At 42.6% G+C, this 23,010-nt stretch overlaps 1 protein-coding gene across 1 annotated transcript in view; it reads right to left on the bottom strand.

Moving 5' to 3' along the window:
• Nucleotides 1–547: 547 nt before the first annotated feature.
• Nucleotides 548–23,010, bottom strand: part of LOC143997264 (NXPE family member 1-like) — a 230,592-nt gene continuing 208,129 nt past the window's right edge. The window contains exons 4-5 of the mRNA XM_077492803.1: nt 15,542–15,760; nt 548–2,266 (exon numbers count right to left, since the gene is read on the bottom strand). Coding sequence (XP_077348929.1) covers nt 1,728–2,266; nt 15,542–15,760 — 758 coding nt within the window. The 3' untranslated portion in view covers nt 548–1,727. The remainder of the gene's footprint in view (nt 2,267–15,541; nt 15,761–23,010) is intronic.

The following is a 23,010-nucleotide window of genomic DNA, read 5'->3' as shown; positions in this document are numbered from 1 at the left end:
CAATCCCAATACTCTTTTTAATTTCCATAAAAACTGTGGCACAAAATGAGGTCACTTTAGGATGACTACTTTCCAAAAATTTGTCATTTTGGGGGTGGTTGTATTGTCCTGGCATTTTAACAGAAAGTAAGTGAAGCTGTTTTTTATAATTTTGTATTGTTTTTTCCAATATATAGCAAAAAAATATATATAAAACCCAGTAGTTATTAATTGCCACCAGAAAAAAGTAAATAAACTTAATTTGGGTACAGTGTTTGCATGATGGTGATATTGTCAAATTATCACAGCAGTGGCCGGATAATGGTACTCAAGTGATATACTGTATGACTTCATCTTAGCTAGAGATAGAGAACCAATCCACACAAATCCCGCTTTTGGCCTGAATTGTCCTCATTCACAAAACATGGGTGAAGGTTTATACATATTCACAAAAAGGATACAGGGGGTGTAGAGCCGCCTGTGAAGGAAGTTACAGGCGGACCAAGCAGCTTAATTAGGGAATTTATTGCACAAAAGTTTATTTATTACAAAAACTGAGTAACCCACCACCAACACCTGAACTGTATTTAAAAAGACAAGGTTGTCTACATTAAGAGCAGCTGCATCAAGCACACACCATTTACACATAGTTGATACAAATCATCATTTGGGGCAGAAAGTGGAAATGGAATAGCACATATATCCTGGTGACATCTGGACATGTACATCATTTGTACCACTTAAAGCCACCATAGCCCCCATGAATTGAGGACCTGAGCGCTGTGTTAAGTCTACGCCCCAAGTCCTTAGATGGCAAAATTAAACAATTATGGAGAAAATGGCCTGCTGGTAAACAATCGCTGTGTATTATATCGTATAGAGTAGCCACAGGATGGCAGTTCCTCAGACCGGACCATATAAACAGGGGTTAGCTCAGTAAAACAGTCTGTGTGGGTAAGCCATATAGTGGAAGTAGCTAAAGAACGTGAATGGTGACACTGGTTAGCTAATAGACAGACAAGGGCCATATAGGTCCACTCACCCGACCAGAGGGCAGGAGTGACCATAGCAGGAAGGTGTCACGGATGTCCCCATTGAAGCCTGTCTGATGATGGAAGTGTCACAGTGACCAAGCCTAGTCATCTGTTGGGCTCAGATCTTGTGCCCAGGATCGTGGAGCGTGAGCCTCGTGGATCCACTCACTATTGCAGATTCACTCGCAATTAGCAACTGTATGGTTAAAGTGCATTATAGTTTTGATTTATTAGAGGCAAATAAGCTATTCATTTTGCAAAAAAATTTGCACCAGAGCTTGGTGAATATGATGAAGCTTCACTTTGCCAAAAATACTCAATCATGTTCAAGGAAAATAAAACAAACACCATTTTTGATTGTCCACAATTAGCTTATGAAAATCATTAGAACGTCATCTCATTCACTATGCTCTGGGGCAAATTCTCTTGTAAAGTGCACAGTCTATTTGCCTTTAGTAAATTGGCCCCGATGCCACTGCTAAAAAAAAAAAAACAATTAGGAAGTTAAAGGGAATGTCCAGGCGATGTAGTTAAAGAAAAAATCATAGAGCTGGCTTGAGACAGGAACATATACTGGGCAGCAAAGAGTGGCAATGATTGTCAGCATTCTGTTCTGATTTTTCAAATGGCACAGTAGCTATAATTTTCCTACTTAACCTCTAGTATGATGCAAAATTGGGAAAATAAAGCAACGACAAATCTTTATTTCACAGGTCAGCTACAGATGTATGTCATTAGCATGTTGATCTCATTTCTTACATAGGCTTCTGGAGGATGAATCCGATTGTAATTGAATGCAGTAGTCATGTCCCAACCATTTATAAAACCAACATTGATGTCTTTAAAGATAATTTCCATAATGTAATAGTGAACATATGCATGGAAATCACTCATTCCTTCAAATTCTTCTGCCATCTCACTTGTATTCTCTGTCTTGATGATAACTTTTGTTTCTGGGCTTCTCAGAAGCAGGCGCTCTATGGCACGTCGGATATTGTACAGCCTCTTAATGTAGTGATGCACAGGGAATAATCTAAAATGCACCCCAATGTTCAAAGCAATAACAGTGTACTGGTTTCCTCCTATTAAGTCAAGTTCACGTGGAATAGTGCGCTCCTCTTTGAGGGTTGTGAATCCAAGATAAATAAATGGCCTTGCGTGATGTTTCCAAAGAACATGGGTATTTCTTTCAGTGTCAACACCTAAATGCTTTTGTGACCATCCTCCTTCATAGACATTAAGAAATTTTATGTCTAGAAAAAAAAAAAAAAACCGTATATTGTGAAAATTTTGGTAGGCTTTGGAAATCGAAATGCAATTACTAGATTCAAAAATGCAGGTAAACAATTAGATAACAGTACCAGAGGTGGAAAAACATCCTAAAATCTGTCAATTTGCCTGATTTGACATGGATTTAAAATGATGAAATAAAATCATACAAAAAACTTTTCCCTGATATGTCACCTCCACATATACCACCTTTTGAACTGAAAACACATCATGAAAATTTTCCACATGAAAATAGGATAGCAAAATATTTTATTCTAAGCACAATGGGATACATTGGATTCTCTGGATTTCTTAAAAGGATTAGCATCATTGGCATCTTGAACAGAGTAGAAAAATGACCGATTAAAAATATATCTCTCCTTAAAAAGACTTTTCTCAGGTACAGCAAAGTATCAACATTTTGCTGCAATTTAACAATGCTTCACTCAGCAATATGCTTATTCCATGCAATGCTGAAAGTCATAAATGTGTACAAGAAGCAGACCATGAAACAAATACTTCAATATCCTCAAAAACATTGAAAACCCAGCAGGATAAATTAAAAGGAGACGTCATTGCAGGATTACTGTGATGAAAAAAAAACAGAAAAGACTAGGTAGTTGGTAGTTTAAAACAAAGTAGCAGTACGGTAGCAGTAGCTACACCAGCGATGTGTTGAGTTGATGTATGAAAACAGAAGCATTGCACTCCCATAAGCCAACCAGTGGCAGTCTGTCCATATGGGGCGCAGGGACGCAGCCCCCCCTAATCCATGTGCCCGGCCCTTAATCTACATGCAGGGCGCTGGACGCATGGATCCCAATGGGCTTTTAAAAAAAAAAAAAATTAAAAGCATGCAATTAGAGCCTGAGGCTCCAATTGGCTTAGAAAAAGGGTGGGCTCAGGACACAGAGCAATCCTCCCTTTAACGGTTTAACCTTCTTTACAGGAAAGGGGTTCTACCCGTGTAAACGCTGTTATGCTTGCATAAGAACAAAAAGAGCTGCTGAAAAGAAATTCAACTTCACTTCCACAAGTACTGGGAACCTGTATGAAATCAAGGATTTTGTATGCTGCAACACGGAAGGGGCTGTATATGCCTTTCAATGTAGTTGTGGCCTACAATATGTTGGGCGAACAAAAAGGCCCCTACGAGTAAGGATTAAGGAGCATGTAAAAAATATTATCAATGGTTTTGATAAACTTAGTGTGTTTAGACATTTTAGCACCCACCATAACAAGGACCCCACCCATCTTACTTTTTGGGGCATAGAGCCATATAAAAAATATTGGAGAGGGAGCCATGAAGTTAGGACTCTTAGCCAATTGGAATCTAAGTGGATTTTTATTTTAGATACTTTTATGCCTCAAGGCTTGAATATAGATTTCGATCTTAATTGTTTCATTGGTGATTTTTAGTTTAATCAATGGTAGTCGGGTATAGCTAAATTTAGTTTAATGATCTTGTAGTGTATATTCCATCTCTATATTTATCTATATATATATAGATATATATATATATGTAAATTATCAATGACAGGAGGCTGGGCTTAATACCTTGTTCTGTGAAAAGAATGTACTTTTTTATTCTTGGACATCATTTCCGGTATCCGCTATAGCTGACTCTTCGGGTAGTTTAAAATATAATTTTATTCTAAATTTTTTATTTTTTTATATAGACTATTTTAAATTGAAACTGTTTGTTTTTTATTTTAAAATTTGACATCATGAATATTAGGTATAAAGTGTGGATATGGCGATTGGTCGCCTATATTGGCTATAATGAGGACTGTTTTGCAGTCCAATAATTGATGCTAATAGAATGTGTAGGAAGTTTTTTCCCTTTGTGGGGACTATTTATTTAATTATGACATTTGTTTGCGGTAATATGTATGTTTTTTTATTTTCTGTTGGGTGGCTTTGGGAAAATGGCTGCCGTCTGGTCACATAAAAAATGGCCGCGGATGTAGCCTAATCTATTAAAAAATGGCCGCGGTAATGCTATCCTAGGGGCGGCTTCGGGATAATGACCGCCATACATGATAGTATAAGAGACACTTCCGTAAACCTGTATTCCATTCCCTGATGAAGTCATGTGTTAGGTAACGATACGCGCAGGAATACCAGGAATTAGGACACCGGAAGTGACGTCCGTAACACGAGCGGAACGCTCGTTTGTTTGCTATGCAAGTTGTTGTTCATCTGTTTGTGAGTACCTTTCCATCACTTTTAAATTAATAAATGTATGTACGTACTTCACCATTGGCACCTACTTTTCTTTCCTTCATGAGATCCTTGTGAAAATTAATGAACTATCAACACCAGCCATGGGGGACAGTATTAATCTGCCAGGAATAGGGAAAGATCCAGAGAATGTATCCCTATCTTGCTGACCTGCTGTTTACCTTACAGCAGTAAGGTAAGGGGCAACCCCACCTGGTGTGCTGTGAGAACTTAAGAGGCACAAGTGTTTTATTCACAGTTTTTGTCACCTTTTATTTGGAGAAGCACTAAATAAGTCACTGTTCACTCTACTCATTTCTGTTTACATAGAGACTCAATTCCTTTTTTGCTTATTTGCACTGTGTGATTTACGTCTTCATTATCAATTTTCTATTTTATTGTACTTGATTCTATGTATCCATGAGAAGTTTGTTTGCACTTTATTATTGCACAGTTGGAGGCCTTAAGAGGAAGTAAACCCTGATGAGTTTACTTCCTCTTTCATTCCCTGTAAAGGCAAAGCATAATGGACTACTATGCATCACATAGTAGTCCATTATGTGTCACTTACCTGACACAGGAGCCAGCGAAGTCACCGCTGTCCCCTGTAGTTCCGAGCGTCCATCTTCTTGATGGGTCTCGCTGCTCTGGCGCTGTGATTCGCCGGAGCAGCGATGACGTCACTCCCGCGCATGCGCACGGGAGCCGAGACTCGCAGCATTGCCGTCATCGACGATGCCCCGCTCAGTGCGCCTGCGCACCGCTGTCTACGGCGCATGCGCCGTAGATAGCGGTGCCCGTCTTCCGGCAAATATCTCCTAAACCGTATAGGTTTGGGAGATATTTCTTGGACCTAAAGGTAAGCCTTAATCTAGGCTTACCTGTAGGTCAAAGTGGTTTGTAAGGATTTACAACCACTTTAGTTGTCTTTTTACATATGTGAATATGGACTGATGGGACTATGATTATTTAAGCACCAGGCACTTTACTTACCGTTTGAATTTTTGCTGCTTCTTTCCTTATAGTTTTTGTGGTATTTATATCCCTGGAATATACTTCCTTGCACATTTATTTATTTGTTTTGCTAGGGATATTTTATAGGGGGTGTGTTATCTTGCTATTTAGTTGGAGTAATTACACTAGGCCCTTTAGTTTAGTTTTAATTTTTAAGGTAGCACAACACCATTTATTTGATTTTTACAAACCTGATTTTCGGTGGTAGGGTTTATACCTCTGTCGGTGGTTTGCTGCAACCTTTTCTTAGTGATAGTCTCTGTTTTTATGATAGCGCGGGGATATCCTTATCTACTCTATTTTACCCCTTAAATCATGATGCCATTGAGCCGAGGGAAGAGGCCACGTTGGCAGCTACTTTGCCAGACAAAGTACCCTGAGCTTGGGTGAGAGAGGATGAGGAGGATGAGGATGGCTTGGTCATCCACTCTACCAAGTCTTCGGCATGTTGCGGCTCAACACGGCCAGCTGCTGAAAAAGAGGAAGAGCGTGTCCCACGGCCACGTGCTGATGATGCACCGTGTCCACAACCAGCACTGTTGCCTCTAGACACAGAGCCTGTTTGCCATCTTTTTACTGGCTCGTGACTGTCTGCCTCTCCTTGTTGGCCTTCCAGACATACTAATGGCCTGCAGGGAGATGTAGCTGCACAAAGCTGGGATGTGTGTATAATATATATATATATATATATAAAATATATATTGATTATACTGCAGCTAGCAGAATCAACTGCCTGCCAGTAGTATTATTAATATGAGAACAGTGGCAATTGTATTCAAGTAAAGCTTTAGGTGCAAAGGACACTAAAACAAAATATTGCAGCTCCCTGCCTGTATTTGTATGGGAATACCAGCAATTGTAATCAGGTAAAGCTTTAGGTGCACACTGTGCAAAGGTCACAGTACACCAAGTACAAATAGTGCAGCTCCCTGCCTGTCAGTATATTAAGAAGAGACTAACAGGAAAGGATCTAGCTAAACTGAATACAGTGTGTACATTTCTACAACACACCTGGGATGCATATATATCCTCTACACACTGTAATTGAAGCTAACTGACTTGTCTGCCTATTCTATGCAACTTGAATCAAATGACATGGTCCCTGTCTAGCTCTCTCTGCCACCGCAACACACTACACAAGGCCACCACGCAGGCGGCCTTATATAGTGTGGGGCGTGTACTAAACACCCTAAAACATAATTGCCTAAAGCCACCTTGGCTTTGGCCAATCCTGGCTCTGTTTTTTTTGCACTGTGATTGGCCAAAGCATGCGAGTCATAGTGCATGCTTGGCCAATCAGCAGCCAGCAATGCATGAGCCAAGACGTGCCACTAGAATTTGGCGAGAACGGCCCATAACATTCGGAATTCGTCGAACGGGCGAACAGTAGTCCTGAGTTTCCATTTGCCAGACTTCTGCATAATGCAAGTGCGTCTGGATGTGCACCTGGGACCTCCCCTCTCAGGCTGGATGTCCCGACTGGCGGCAAGAGCCTAAATCGCACAGCGAAATCACCTGAGAGGCAGCATCTCTCCCTCAGGTCTGATCTCTTCCTCCGTCTTGTGCTGTCAGAATTCTGCTCAGGAAATCAAAATGGAAAATCAAATCTTAATGTCAAACTTGAGTCCTGGAACTACATTTCCCTGTATGCTTTGATTGCTGGTGTTAATCGCTCTATTGGCAGGGTGTGATGAGTTTTAGCTCGCACTAGAGGGAGTGTCTTTTGAGTAAGAAAGCCAGCTCCCTGCCACATGTGCATTTAATATTTCACTTTAAACATTATTAAAATCATTTCTCCTGCCAAACCGAGCATTTACATTTTTTTTTTTTTTTTTTTTTTTTTACCTTAGAAAATGCACAATACATTTTTCCAAGATTCAGCTTCCATTGACTTCAATAGGTTTGGATTTGGGACCGCAACATTTGGCAAACCCACCTTGAACCAAGCCCAGGTATATTTTTGGTCCATCACTAATAATTAATTACTCCAGTGTCTTCAGCTACAGTGGCCAGTGAGAACTTGTTTTAAAGTGCATTTACTTTTTGAACATGTATATATTTTAACTACTTGTGGACCACTCGTCATAGTTATACGTTGGCTGTTTGAAGAGGAGTATTGTTGTTATCACAGCAGCTGGCTGGCATAACCTCAGTATCCTCTTCTTCAGTGGGTGTTTATTTTTCAGCACGTGGGCAAGTTGCTAGCGATTTGAAGGAAAAAACATTGGGACTTTAAATGAAGCCCATTGTTTGCAATACAACACAAAATGGTGGATAAATAAGCTGTTTAACTACTTGCTGACCGCCGGCAGTGAAATGACGGCCAGGCGGCGCACCTACGACGGCCTCCCATTTAAACAGGGAATGCACGTGATCGTGCGTGCGCATCCCTGTTTCTTCGGTGGCGGTGTGTCACGGAGACACCGCTCACCACCAAAGGGGGTGAACAGCCATTGGTTATGACTGTTTACCACGTGATCGGCCGTGATGAAGTCACGGCCGATCACAGATGGTCACACCCCCACTGTGCACGGCGTATGCGCGCGATCGCGCTGCACGTGCATGTCGGTAGCGGCGTGTTCCCCGGGAACACTACTCGTCACCGACGCTGGTAAATAGCCATTGGCCGGCTGTTTACCCACGTGATCGGCTGTGATCCTTTCACAGCCGATCACTAAAATGTAAACAAACCGCGCTAACGAGATGTTACCGGGTTCTCCTCCTCACACACCGATCGTGTGTGAGGAGGAGATTGTGGTAACATCTCGTTACTGCCTACAGTGTACACCAATCACACTGATTGCCCCCCCAATAAAGAGGACCTGTCACCACCCCTCATAGTACCTGTCAATCACAGCCCATCAGAGTACCCGAGTACCTGTCCCAGTCCATCTGCGTACCACGGCACATCAGAGTACCCGAGTACCTGTCACGGTCCATCAGGGTACCTGTCACGGTCCATCAGGGTACCTGTCACGGTCCATCAGGGTACCCGGGTACCTGTCACGGTCCATCAGGGTACCCGGGTACCTGTCACGGTCCATCAGGGTACCCGGGTACCTGTTACAGCCCTTCTGAGTACCCGAGTACCTGTCACAGTCCATATGAGTACCTGTCACAGTTCATCTTAGTACCCGAGTACCTGTCACAGTCCATATGAGTACCTGTCACCGCCCTTCAGAGTACCTATTTGCAGCCCATGTCTCATAGAATATACGTTGGGGTGTTTGCTTTCCTAAATGGGGTCATTTTGTAGGTAATTTCACTGTCCTGGTGGTCCAGGACCTTTAAAAGTGTGATGGGTAGGAATGAAATGAGATGTGTCATTTATGCTCCTAGAACGCCTGAACGTACTACTTCAATGTTCGGCCTCTCTATGTGGCCAGCCTGTGTAAAAGTCCTACACATGTGGTATTGCCATACTTGGGAGGAGTAGCAGAATGTGTTTTGGGGTGTCATTTTTGTTATATACATGCTATGTGTTAGAAATATCTTATAAATTGACAACTTTGTGCTTTCATTTTTTTCCACATATTCCAAAAACTTCTGGAAAAAAATGAATCGTTCAAAAGACTAATTATGCCTCACAGATTATACGTTGGGGTGTTTGCTTTCCAAAATTGGGTCATTTATGGGAAATTCCATTGTCCAGGGCCTTCAAAAGTGTAATAGGTGGTTGAGAAATGAGATGCGTAATTTTTGCTCATAGAACGTCTGAAGGTACTACATCAATGTTGGTGCTCTGTATGTGGCCAGGCTGTGTAAAAGTCTCACACATGTGGTATCGCCGTACTCGGGAAGAGTAGCAGAATGTATTTTGGGGTGTAATTTGTTGCATGCATATGCTGTGTGTGAGAAATAACCTGATATGACAATTTTGTAAAAAAATAAAAAAAAATCTTAATTTTGCAAAGAATTGTGGGAAAAAATTACAACTTAAAAAAACTCACCATGCTACTTACTTAATACCTTGGAATATCATTTGGGGGGTATTTGTACTTTCCTGACTTGTTAGTGTCTCAAGAAATTAGATACACCTGATGTACTGAAGGCCTGATCAGATGTGATCAATTTTCAGCGATTGGCACCATAGTTTGTAGACTCTATAACTTTCACAAAGACCAAATAATATACACTAATGTGGGTTATTTTTACCAAAGATATGTAGCAGTATACATTTTGGCCAAAATGTATGAAGAAAACTTACTAATTAGCAAACATTTATGACAGAAACAAAGAAAAAGGCATTTTTTTCACAAAATTTACGTTTTATTTTATTTATAGCACAAAAAATAAAAAAAACCCACTAGTGATTAAATACCACTAAAAGAAAGCTCTATTTGTGTGGAAAAAAGGATGCAAGTTTCATATGGGTACAGTGTTGCATGACTGAGTAATTGTCATTCAAACTGTGAGAGTGCTGAAAGCTGAAAATTGTTCTGGTCAGGAAGGGGGTGTAAGTGCACTGTATTGAGGTGGTTAATAATTATTTATACAAACAATGGTATCAAACAATATCCTATTAACACTTGGCAATATATCTAGAATGAGTAGTAGCAAATGAGGTAAACAATTATTTACCACTCCTGCCCATCCACCACCAACAAATGTATCTTAGTGAGTATTTTATCCCTTCAGGGGATCTATCTGCCCCTTGTGTACCCTTTGATGACTTATTATATCATTTCAATTTTAGAAACATGACGTGTCTGCTCCTGATGAGTGGTCTTGAACGAAACGTGTCAAGCTATCAGCCATCTTTTTATACACCAATTTCATTGTACAAATATGGATTACTCAAATCTCTGGATTTTTGAGGCCAGAGATCAGGCAAGCAAGATCATGCAATAATTGTTTACCTCATTTGATACTGATGGTCCCTTGATTTTACCCATCAATGATGCCTGTACCATTGTTATTACCTGTTTTACCTATCTTGCTATTGATATCATAGTCTGTATGTTGTTCACTGTTTATCAGTGCTTCTACTCATTCTAGATTTCTTGCCAAGTGTTAATAGGATATTGTTTAATACCATTGTATATGAATTATTAAACAGTTTATTTATCCACCATTTTGTGTTGTCTTTCAAACCATGGGCTTCATTTAAAGTTCCAACCTTTTTTTTCCTTCAAATCACTAGCAATTTGCCCGTGTGCTGAAAAATATATAGTCAGAATGACAGGGATGGAAATACACGTAATTTAATTTGAAGTCCCAAATTCCCCCTCTCCCTCCTTTTTTCTCTTCTTTCAAATAAATGTGATACCTGCAGCAGACTTGCCGCAAGATCACTTTTATTGTTGGCAGGAGGGACCCCCACCTCCACACTACGGTGGTCTCCGGTAATGGTAGAGACAATCGCACCCTCTTTTTTATTATTCCCTTTAAGTGTAAATATGAGATCTGTGGTCTTATTGACCCACAATCTCATATTTAAGAGGTCATATCATGCTTTTTTCAATTACAAGAGATGTTTACATTCTTTGTAATAGGAATAAAGGTGACCCGATTTCTCAAGTGCCCCGTCCCAATGAGCTCATGCGCAGATGCAAATGCATATGTGAGTAGCCCCCGCATATGAAAATGGTGTTCAAACCACACATGTGAGGTATTACCGCAATAATTCTAGCCCTAGAGCTCCTCTAACTCAAAACTGGTAACTGGTAACTCAAAACTGGTAACCTGTAGACATTTTTAACCACTTGCCGACCGCCGCACGACGATATACGTCGGCAGAAATGGCACGGGCAGGCATATGGGCGTATATATAAGTCCCTGCCTGCCCGCGGGTGGGGGGCCCGATCGGGCCCCCCCCCGGTGCCTGCGGCGGTCGGCATTCCTTCGAGAGCGATCCGGGATGAGGGGGCGGCCATTCATTCATGGCCACCCCCTCGCGATCGCTCTCGACGAATGGAAATCCTCCGTGACATCACTTCCTCTCCTGTAATGTAAACACAGGAGAGGAAGTGATGTATTCTCTCCTTCGTGTCGGTATTTTTCGTTCCGGCACCGAGGAGAGAGGTTCGGTGAGTTGCACCAACACACCACACATACAGTAGAACATGCCAGGCACACTCACACCCCCCCTTTACCCCCCGATCACCCCCCCCCCCCCCAATTACCCCTGCCCCCCCAGTCACAGTGACACCAATTGCTTTTTTTTTTTTTTTTTTTTTTTTTGCATTGGTGTCATTTGTGACTGTAATAACTGTTAGGGCAGTTAGGGTTAGCCCCCTTTAGTTCTAATGTGCCCCCCTAACCCCCCCAATAAAGGTTTAACCCCGTGATCACCCCCCGTCGCCAGTGTCACTAAGGCTGGGTTCACATTGCAGCGGTTTATGAGAACGAATGTGATTCGCACCGCACTGCAGTGCAAATCACATCCGATCTCTGTGCGATTCGAGTTCAGCCATTCGCCGCACCCGCCACACCCGCCGCACCCGCCGCAAATTCGCACGGGACCCTTTTTTTGGCCCGCAGCAGAATCGGATCGCATGGGTGTTCACACCATGCGATCCGAGTTTGCAGATCGCACTGCGATATGCGAACTGATCTGGGGGTGTCAGTAACATTTCACTGACACTCCCAGCAGTTCGCATAGGGCAGTGTGAACTGCCGCCGGGAGGCATGCGATGCGGGAACCCGCCGCGGATTCGTGGCGTTCCCGCATCGCTCCAGTGTGAACCCAGCCTAATAAGCGATCATTTTTCTGATCGCTGTATTAGTGTCACAGGTGACGCTAGTTAGGCAGGTAGGTATTTAGGTTCACCGCAACTTTTTATAGCGCCAGGGACCCCCATATACTACCGCATAAAGCCCCCTGATTGCCCCCTAGTTAACCCTTTCACCAGTGATCACCATATAACTGTTACAGGTGACGCTGGTTGGTTAGTTATTTTTTTATAGTTTCAGGGCACCCGCCATTTATTACCTAATAAAGGTTTAACCCCCTGATCACCCGGCGGGTGTCATTTGTGACTGTAATAACTGTTAGGGCAGTTAGGGTTAGCCCCCTTTAGTTCTAAGGTACCCCCTAACCCCCCCAATAAAGGTTTAACCCCGTGATCACCCCCCGTCGCCAGTGTCACTAAGGCTGGGTTCACATTGCAGCGGTTTATGAGAACGGATGTGATTCGCACCGCACTGCAGTGCAAATCACATCCGATCTCTGTGCGATTCGAGTTCAGCCATACAGATAGTATGGCTGAATTCGTGTCGCACCCGCCGCACCCGCCGAAAACTCGCACGGGACCCTTTTTTTGGTCCGCAGCAGAATCGGATCGCATGGGTGTTCACACCATGCGATCCGAGTTTGCAGATCGCACTGCGATATGCGAACTGATCTGGGGGTGTCATTAACATTTCACTGACACTCCCAGCAGTTCGCATAGGGCAGTGTGAACTGCCGCCGGGAGGCATGTGATGCGGGAACCCGCCGCGCATTCGTGGCGTTCCCACATCGCTCCAGTGTGAACCCAGCCTAATAAGCGATCGTTTTTCTGATCACTGTATTAGTGTCACAGGTGACGCTAGTTAGGCAGGTAGGTATTTAGGTTCGCCGCAGCTTTTTATAGCGCCAGGGACCCCCATATACTACCGCATAAAGCCCCCTGATTGCCCCCTAGTTAACCCTTTCACCAGTGATCACCATATAACTGTTACAGGTGACGCTGGTTGGTTAGTTATTTTTTTATAGTTTCAGGGCACCCGCCATTTATTAACTAGTCTCACTAGTGTACCCCTAAATTTAGGGGTGTCTACTTTCCAAAATGGGGTCATTTGGGGGGGGTTTGTGCCATCTTGGCATTTTATGGCCTTCAAAACTGTAACGCCCTTAGAAAGCCTGAAGGCGGTGCTTGGTTTTCGGGGCCCCGTACGCGGCTAGGCTCCCAAAAAGTCCCACATATGTGGTATCCCCGTACTCAGGAGAAGCAGCAGAATTTATTTTGGGGTGTCATTTCACATATGCCCATGGCATGCGTGAGCAATATATCAATTAGTGACAACTTTGTGAAAAAAAAAAAAAAAAAAAAGTTTGTAATTTTCCCGCAACTTGTGGCAAAATATAAAATATTCCATGGACTCAAAATGCCTCTCAGCAAATAGCTTGGGGTGTCTACTTTCTAAAATGGGGTCATTTGTGGGGGTTTTGTGCCATCTTGGCATTTTATGGCCTTCAAAACTGTAATAGGTAGTGAGGAGTGAAGTCAAATATTTACGCCCCTTAGAAAACCTGAAGGCGGTTCTTGGCTTTCGGGGCCCCGTACGCGGCTAGGCTCCCAAAAAATCCCACACGTGTGGTATCCCCGTACTCAGGAGAAGCAGCAGAATTTATTTTGGGGTGTCATTTCACATATGCCCATAGCATGTGTGAGCAATATATCATTTAGTGACAACTTTGTGTAAAAAAAAAAAAAAAATTATTTTTTTGTCATTATTCAATCGCTTGAGGCAAAAAAATAAAATATTCGATGGGCTCAACATGCCACTTATCAATTTCCTTAGGGGGTCTACTTTCCAAAATGGGGTCATTTGGGGGGGTTTTGTACTGCCCTGCCATTTTAGCACCTCAAGAACTGAGATAGGCAGTCGTAAACTAAAAGCTGCGTAAATTCCAGAAAACGTACCTTAGTTTGTAGATGTGACAACTTTTGCGCAAACCAATAAATATACAATTATTGACTTTTTTTTTACCAAAGACATGTGGCTGAATACATTTTGGCCTAAATGTATGACTAAAATTGAATTTATTGGATTTTTCTAATAACAAAAAGTAGAAAATATCATTTTTTTTTCAAAATTTGCGGTCTTTTTCCATTTATATCGCAAAAAATAAAAATCGCAGAGGCAATCAAATACCATCAAAAGAAAGCTCTATTTGTGGGAAGAAAAGGACGCAAATTTTGTTTGGGTACAACATTGCATGACCGCGCAATTACCAGTTAAAGCAGCGCAGTGCCAAATTGTAAAAAGACCTCTGGTCATTTACCAGCAAAATGGTCCGGTCTGAAAGTGGTTAAATGTCATCTATGGAGATTTTTAAGGGTAAAATGTTTGTCGCCATTCCACGAGCGGGTACAATTTTGAAGTGTTACATGTTGGGTATCAATTTACTCAGCGTAACATTATCTTTCACAATATAAAAAAAAAATTGGACTAACTTTACTGTCTTCATTTTTTTTAATTCAAATTGTTTTTTTTTTTTTTTTTTAAAGTGGGCTTGTAAGACCGCTGCGCAAATACGGTCTGACAGAGTATTGCAACAACTGCCATTTTATTCTCTAGGGTGTTAGAAAAAAAAGGTATAAATGTTTGGGGGTTCTAAGTAATTTTCTAGCAAAAAACAATGAATTTTAACTTGTAAACACAGAGTCTGAAAAATAGGCCCGGTCCTTAAGTGGTTAAAGTAGTAGTTAGGTTTTAACCAAAGATTAAACCTACTCCCACCTACATTGTAATCCCTATATTAACTATCCTGTAAAGGAAAGATCTGTATGCTTGCCTTATCTGCGGGTCTTCTGGTCCAGTCACATGATATCCCCAGCAGCCAGCTTCAGGAGAAAGGTGGGAGCAGCAACAATGACTGCAGTGCATAGGTAGTGACGTCATCCATCGACTTACCATGGGGCATCCATTGTCCGCTATACCTCCTCTAAAGTGAAGCCAGGGCTGGGATTTCAATCACGTGATCGGACTGGAGCACCCTTAGATTAGGTAAGTATACACATCTTTCCTTTACAGGGTAGGTAACATAGGGCTTAGATTGGGGGTTGGAACAGGTTTAGGTTTAGTTAGCTTTTGACCAGACTTCTACTTTATTGTCCATAGCATGGCCACAGTTGCAGTAAAAATATGTACATATCTGTTCATAGCCTGGAGAAGGAGCATTCTTGCCTGTCCTTTATTTACAAGCTCAACTGAGAATGTGGCTAAGTACACCCTCAACATTTTATTCTGAGCATGATGGGTAGATTTAAACAAATGAATCAGTTTCATACTAGCAAATGGCAAATACTTACTTTTCAACTTGGTTTCAAAAATATTTATCCACTGATGCGTGGTTGAGTCCCCAAACATATAGAAGAACTTTCCTTTCATACAAGCATTTTGTTCTTCTACTTCATGGTAGGTCTTCATGTTGCAAGTCTTTGGGTACCAGATATTGTTCATAACATATCCACTGGGGTATTCTAATTTCCCTCCCGTTTTGCATTTCTCTTTTGCCTCTAAACTTGAATCTGACAAAAATATAATAGAAGTATTTTCATTAATATAACCATTACTTTTGAACTGCGCCACAGCTATATAAATGTATTGTATAATCATTTGATTATAGAGACCATTTGCATCTTAGATTTTTTCATCTCAACAAAAAGAGACTAGAACAAACCATGGATATGTTAGGCACTTATTGTAACACACAGTAATATTTTGCAAAAGTGTCAGATGATTGAGAGAGAAACTATACTGGTTATTGTATTTTTTTTTTTTTTTTTACATATACTTTATACAATGTACAATGTTTGTTAAACAAATATAATATGTATTACAAGGCAAACACACAAAAGCAGAGTTCCCAGAGAGAGTTCAGCAAAACCTGTTTTCTTTCAGATACATTTTATAATATTTTGCATAGCAATGTGTCCATTGGGTGTGCATGTATATTCATTCTGTGCAAATTCATAATTAAAATAATTTTCTCTTCTGAATAAATGTTCTCTTATTATGGTTTGAGCAACATGGAGGGCATTAAAAAATGAATGTAACCAATAAATGTAAATGGTTACATTGATTTGCCAATTCCCTCCATCATTCTCTAGAATGGTTATATAGCATTTATTGTTACAAAGACATATGTACAGCATCTCACAAAAGTGAGTACTCCCCTCACATTTTTGTTAATATTTTATTATATCTTTTCATGTGACAACACTGAAGAAATAACACTTTGCTATAACGTAAAGTAGTCTACAGCTTGTATGGGTTTGGGGTATCCTACACCTATGAGAGCACAAGTGTTGTTGTAATGTTCTAGTTGTATTGTATATTGCTCAGATGCTAGCCGTCTGTTTTAATATTTTTTGTATCAGTAAACACTATATTTTATAGTTGCTTTGCATGTGTTGGTGGTCTGTCAAATTCCCATCTAGGGGGTTCTTCCTGGTCTATATATAGGGATGGGACCATCACACTGCTATTGTTGACAGTGGGAGCCCTCTTTTTCTGAGTCAATACCATTGACTACAGGCCTCCCCGGTGGTTTCTGAGCATCTTTATGGATTTTAGGAAAAAAATATGATAGGCCTCCTACATGCACTTGGGTCCAGAAATGATGATTCTTTCTTGTTAAGAACTCCACTGGTTTTACCCCCTTGCACAAGGATTTGCACTTCATTTTTATATTCGAACACAGGGTCACTAGTAAGAACCTGATAGGTATCTATCAGCCAATAGTCGATCCATTTCCTCTTTATAGAAAGTCTTACTCGTGATAACAAGCCCACCTCTTATCTGCAGGGCAAACTACCAAATTTTTATTCTTTTCCAAAGTTGCAATACCAGCTTTAACCACTTAAGCCCCGAACCATTTTTGACTTAAGACCAGAGCACTTTTTGCGATTCGGCACTGCATCATTTTAACTGACAATTGCGTGATCGTGTGACGTGGCTCCCAAACAAAATTGATGTCCTTTTTTTTTTCCCCACACATGGAGCTTTCTTTTGGTATTTGATCACCTCTGCAGTTTTTATTTTTTGCGCTACAAACAAAAAGTGACAATTTTTGAAAAAAAAAACTGCATTATTTATTACTTTTGTATATCCCCAAAAAATATATAAAAAAATGTTTTTTCCTCAGTTTAGGCCAATACATATTCTTCTACATGTTTATGGTAAAAAAAAAATCAATTTATTGATTGGTTGGCGCAAAAGTTATAGTGTTTACAAAATAGGGGATAGTTTATGGCATTTTTATTGTGACTATGACATTATGGCAGACACATCGGACATTTTGACACATTTTTGGGACCATTGTCATTTATACAGCAATCAGTGCTATACAAATGCACAGATTCCTGTGTAAATTACACTGGCAGTGAAGGGGTTAACCAGGAGGTGGCAGTGTAGGGGCTAAGTGTGTCCTAGGGGCTGGTTTCTAACTGTGGGGGGTGTGGCTGTGTTTTACAGATCACTGACCTTCCCAGGTACTACATGTACAGATGCCGGGGGGGGGGGTACCCCAGGTTTGGATAAAAAATATCTCTTATTTAAGGATTGAACTAATTTTTTATTTTTTAATAAAATTTTATTGAAAAAAGGTATATAACAAATACAAAATACAAAGACGAAAATTTTTCTCATTGAAATAGAAAGATCGAGTGAAAGCAGTCATACGACCTAGGGTTTGGTAGTAACTAAGCATTGTGTACATTGCTTAAGGGAAGACTTACCATTCTCCCCAAAGAAGGGAGAAGGGGAAGCTTCAACTGGATGGATCTGGAGGTCATAAGGTAACCTGGTATGTTTTATAAGAGCGAACTACAGGGTAAAATAAAGCATATAATGAATATGAAATAAAATAACCGTGGGGGGGGGGGGGGGGTGGTCAGTAGCAGGTGCAGCTTATTGCATATTGGGGGGGGGGGAGAAAGGTGCTGCACAGATCCCGGCTGTCAATGAAAGGTGATGAGTCCCCGTGTGAGGGGGAGAGAGAGAGAGTCAGGGGCACAGAGGCCCGCTTGGTACGGTTTTAGGTTGCAGCGACTATCGCCGTTGGCGCGTGTCCCTTATGGATGAAGGAGTGGTCCTCAAGGTGGGCTCGTTCCTGTGGGGTGAGTTTAGATGCTATATACAAGCCCCATCTGTTGTGAAAGCGTAGTTTGGCTTTTGCGTGAAGAAGGCTAGTATTCAATTTGTCCCAAAAGAGAAGGTGCATAAGTTCCCTGTTGACTTGTGGGACAGAGGGTTTAGTCGTGGTTGTCCAGTTGGCTAGGATGGTTCTCCTAGCGAGTAACAGGCAGAGCAAGGCCCACTCCTTGCCCAGAGGTGTGGGGGTAGCCGACCAAGGGAGCAGTTTGGGGTCCCAATACCCAAAGATGAGGAGTAGCGGGTCCTTGGGGAGTTTCAGGAGTGTTATCTTGAAGATAAAAGCCAAAATTCCATCCCAGAATGAGGAGATGACCAGGCAAGACCAATAGCGGTGAGTGAGGGAGGGTCTAGGATGCCGGCATAGAGGGCACAAAGAAGCAGCGGATTGACATGAAGGTGAGGAAGGTAGAAAAGGTATGTGCGCTCGATGTGCAATTTTTAGTTGGGTTTCCCTCCAAGTTTCATTTGGGACCAGATTATAAACTGATTGGAGTCCGTGTAGAATCTTATCCACAATATCGGTACTTGGGAAATCTTTGGCCCAGTTAGAGACCCAGGATGATTCCAGAGAGGGTGTAGTATGCAGTAGTAGAGGTTTGTAGATATCAGAGATGCCATAAGAGTCTTTGTGGAGAAGTACTTCGATGAAAGAGGATTGGAATCTTGCATGTTCCGCCCTGCAAGTTTTCTGCAAGAAGCTGAGGCATTGGCCATGGTGGAAGGCGGATGAATCCGGCAAGGAGAACTTGACAGCCAGCCGGCGGAAGGGGAGTGCTCGACCAGAGTCCGGGTCACATAAGGAGTAGAAGGTGTCGAGGCCCTTTTGACGCCATGTTTCATAGGGTTGGCGGTCCAGCCCCGGGGTGAAGTTCGGGTTACCCTGTATCGGGAGATGTCTAGAGATGAAGGGAGACAGCTTAAGGCTCTTCCGTGTTTCTCTCCAGGCAATAGCCGTGTCTCTCAGTAAAAGGTTGTGTTGCAGTGACGGATCTAATTGTTTCCATTTGCAGTGGAGAAGAGCAGCTAGGGAGTAAGGATGGGTCATTGCAGCTTCCAGTGGGTAATTTGAGCAGCGGGATTTTTGGGTTATCCAGTCCAGACCTATCCTCAAAAGACATGCTAGGTTATACATTCTAAGATTGGGAAGGTTAATACCCCCTTCGCTCCTGGGAAGGTGAAGTTTAGAGAAGGCTATGCGGGGTCTCTTGCCTCGCCACAAGAATTTAGAGATTGCTGAGTTTAAAAGTTTTGTATCCTTATGCCTAAGGAGTAAGGGTATCGTCTGAAGGGGATACAGGAGGCGTGCAAAGCTGACCATTTTTACCAGGTGGCACCTTCCCAAGAGCGAAAGAGGCAGATCCATCCAGTTGTCCAATTCCTGTATAAGTTTGGCAAAGAGGGGGGGGGGGGTAGTTCAGGTGGTAGAGAGACGAGGGGAGCCTCCCTATCTTAATGCCCAAGTATGTGATATGAGTTCTAGCTACCTTGAAAATGGAGTGGTTAGCCCATGTCGGAGGTGGAAGGGATCCCAAGGGGAGTATTTCGCTCTTGAAGTAGTTGATACGCAGTCCCGAGCACTGTCTGAAATGGACAAATAAGGATTTAATCGTGGGCATGTCTGCTGAAGGGTTGGCGGAAAATATCAAGACGTCGTCAGCAAAGAGGGAGGTTCTTAATTCGTGCGACCCGATTTCGATCCCGTGTAGCGGTGCTTTATATGTCAGGTATCTGGAAAGCGGCTCCAAGGCCAGGTTAAAAAGGAGTGGGGACAGGGGGCAGCCTTGTCTGGTTCCCTTATGTAGCCGGAACTCATCCGAGAGGAGGCCAGCGGCCACCAGTCTGGCTGCAGGGGAGGTGTACATGGAGCTGATCAGGTGTAGAAAGGGTCCGGTGAAACCCATATCCCCCAGTACCATGGAAAGCCATTCAAAATTAACATTGTCAAAAGCCTTTTCGGCATCTAGAGTAATAATAGCTAGATCGCTGGTAGGGTTACATCTAGCATGTTCTAGTGCCATCATCACCTTCCTGATATTAATAGTTGCCGTTCTGCCCTTGACAAAACCTGACTGGGCGGAGTGGATCAGGGAGGGGATGATGCCAGCCAGCCTATTAGCTATTATTTTGGAAAGAATTTTGACATCAAGATTTAGAAGCGAGATGGGTCTATATGATCCAGGCTCTTGTGGGTCTTTCCCCTTTTTTTCTAACAACTTAATAATTGCTTGATTACCGGACGGGAGATAGGGGCCACCAGACCATATATGTTGGTAGACATCGGCCAGGGTCTGGGTTAGAAGTGCGTTGAGAGATTTATAGAACTCGCCTGATAGGCCATCCGGGCCTGGGGCTTTGGAGGAAGCTAGCTTACGAATCGTATCGGATATCTCCGAGGGGGAAATGGGGGCGTTTAGCGAATCGAGTTGAGAGGGAGATACTCGGGTCAATTGTACTTCGTCGAGGAAGTCGCGAGCCGTGGGTCGGTCAACAGGGTCCGCCGCATAGAGGGTGGAATAAAAGCGGAGCATCGCCGCATTGATGCCCTTCTGAGTGGTCGTGACTGTGCCATCGGGGTCGCGTAGCGACGATATAACCGTGGGGCGGTAGGGTCCCTTGCATAATCTGGCAAGAAGCTTGCCAGCCTTATTGCCAAATTTGTGCAGAGTGGCATCGAAGTGAGCTTGTTTAGTGGTTTCCAAGGTTTCGGCCCAAGTGTCAAATGACTGCTTGGCTGTGTGTCAGGCCTCACGATTTTTGGGGGAGTTTAAGGCATAGAGTGCTCGCTGGGCCTGATGTAATCTGGAACTGGAGGCTTTGTATTGAGACAGGGCGTGTTTCTTGAACGAGGATGCATAAGAGATAATGCGTCCCCTAAGGAACGCCTTACCTGCGTCCCAGAACAAGTGTGGGTTATCAGCATGTATTGCGTTCGTCTGTGAATAGGATGCCCATTCTTTCGTCATGTAAGCTTGAAAGTCTGCGTTGTGTTGCAAATAGGAGGGGAAACGCCATATTTTGGGATTAGGGTGTATGTCGGGGGTCTCTAGAGTCACTGAGATCGGAGCATGGTCGGATATAGCTATGTCATGAATTTCCGCTTTCGGAAGGAAGGGGATTAGGTCATTAGAGCTAAAAAAAATAGTCAATCCTAGAAAAGACATTGTGGGGATAAGAGTAAAAGGAAAATTCTCGGTCGGTCGGGTGGTGGAATCGCCAAATGTCATGCAGGTGAAGGGATTCCTTAGTCATTGCCAGGCTCGTGGGAATAGTAACAGTCGAGTAAGATACGGGGCGCAATGATGAGGATTTGTCGTCTACCGGGTGGGCAACAGAATTTAAGTCACCCCCCACCAGGTGCGGGAGGTGGGGGAAGCGCAGAAGCCAACTAGTCAATGCGCTGAAAAAGGGTTTTGTGGGGCTATTGGGGGCATAGACGTTGGTAATTGCAAGTTCCTTGGTCCCTATGAGGGCCCTAATCGTAAGGAGTCTGCCCTGTTGATCTGCGTCCGTAGATAGGATCTTACAAGGAAGATTCTTATTGATGAGAATAAGAACCCCCTGCTTTCCGGCCTACAGCCTCAGAACCCACCACCTCACCCACCCAGAGCTTCCTCATCCAAACAAAGTCCGATGAGGAGAGATGGGTTTCTTGTAACAGCGCTACGTCTGTTTTGAGTCTCTTGAGGTGTCGCAATATCTTCAGACGTTTGTTGGGGGAACGAAGCCCTTTAACGTTCCACGAGACTACTTGTAGCATGGTGGAGCGTTAAGTGAAGTAACAGTGGGGATTAATAGTACCATGTGGTATGGAGGACCCGGGTCATGTAACAACAGGAGCTGTGCTCCAGATAGGGCCAGGGCGGCCCCTGGTAAGGTAGCAGCAAGGGAGGGTAGATTGGGGAAAAGTGCAGCTGGGGGAATAAGTAGACATGTGCATTCGTTTTCGTCCGAATGCATTTTCGTCCGAATTTCAGCTATTTTCGCTTTCGTTTTGACAAACGATAACGAAAGCACAAAATCCGAAAAACGAAAGATCCGACATAAATAAATGCTTTATTTTCGTTTTCATTGTTACAACAGTTCGATATAGAATAGGAGATTCGACATGACTCTGACAACAATCTGTGTCTATAGAACCTGTGTTCGAATGTGCCTAACCTTACCTCTATTAGTCCAAGATTATATAGAGAAAATATTCGACAGAGAAAAAAGATTTGACAGAGAGAAAAGATTCTGCAAGATACTGTCCTAAAAAGTGTTTGGGGACCCGGGTCCTGCCCCAGGGGACATGTATCAATGCAAAAAAAAGTTTTAAAAACGGCCGTTTTTTCGGGAGCAGTGATTTTAATAATGATTAAAGTGAAACAATAAAAGTGTAATATTCCTTTAAATTTCGTAGGGGGGGGTTGTCTATAGTATGCCTGTGAAGGGGCGCATGTTTCCCGTGCTTAGAATTGTCCCTGCACAAAGTGTCATTTATGCAGGAAAAAAAGTCCTTTAAAATCACTCGCAGCTATTATGAATTGTCGGCTCCGTAATACAGAGAACACTCATTGAAAGTCATTGATAAAAAAAAAAAAAAATAAATAAAAAAAAAAAAAGCGTGGGGGTCCCCCAAATT

This window comes from Lithobates pipiens, unplaced genomic scaffold (genome assembly GCF_037356315.1).
Source record: "Lithobates pipiens isolate NorthernLeopardFrog02 unplaced genomic scaffold, aLitPip1_a1.2 Scaffold_19, whole genome shotgun sequence".
NCBI lineage: Eukaryota > Metazoa > Chordata > Amphibia > Anura > Ranidae > Lithobates > Lithobates pipiens.
This window is presented reverse-complemented; position numbering and strand designations above follow the sequence as displayed.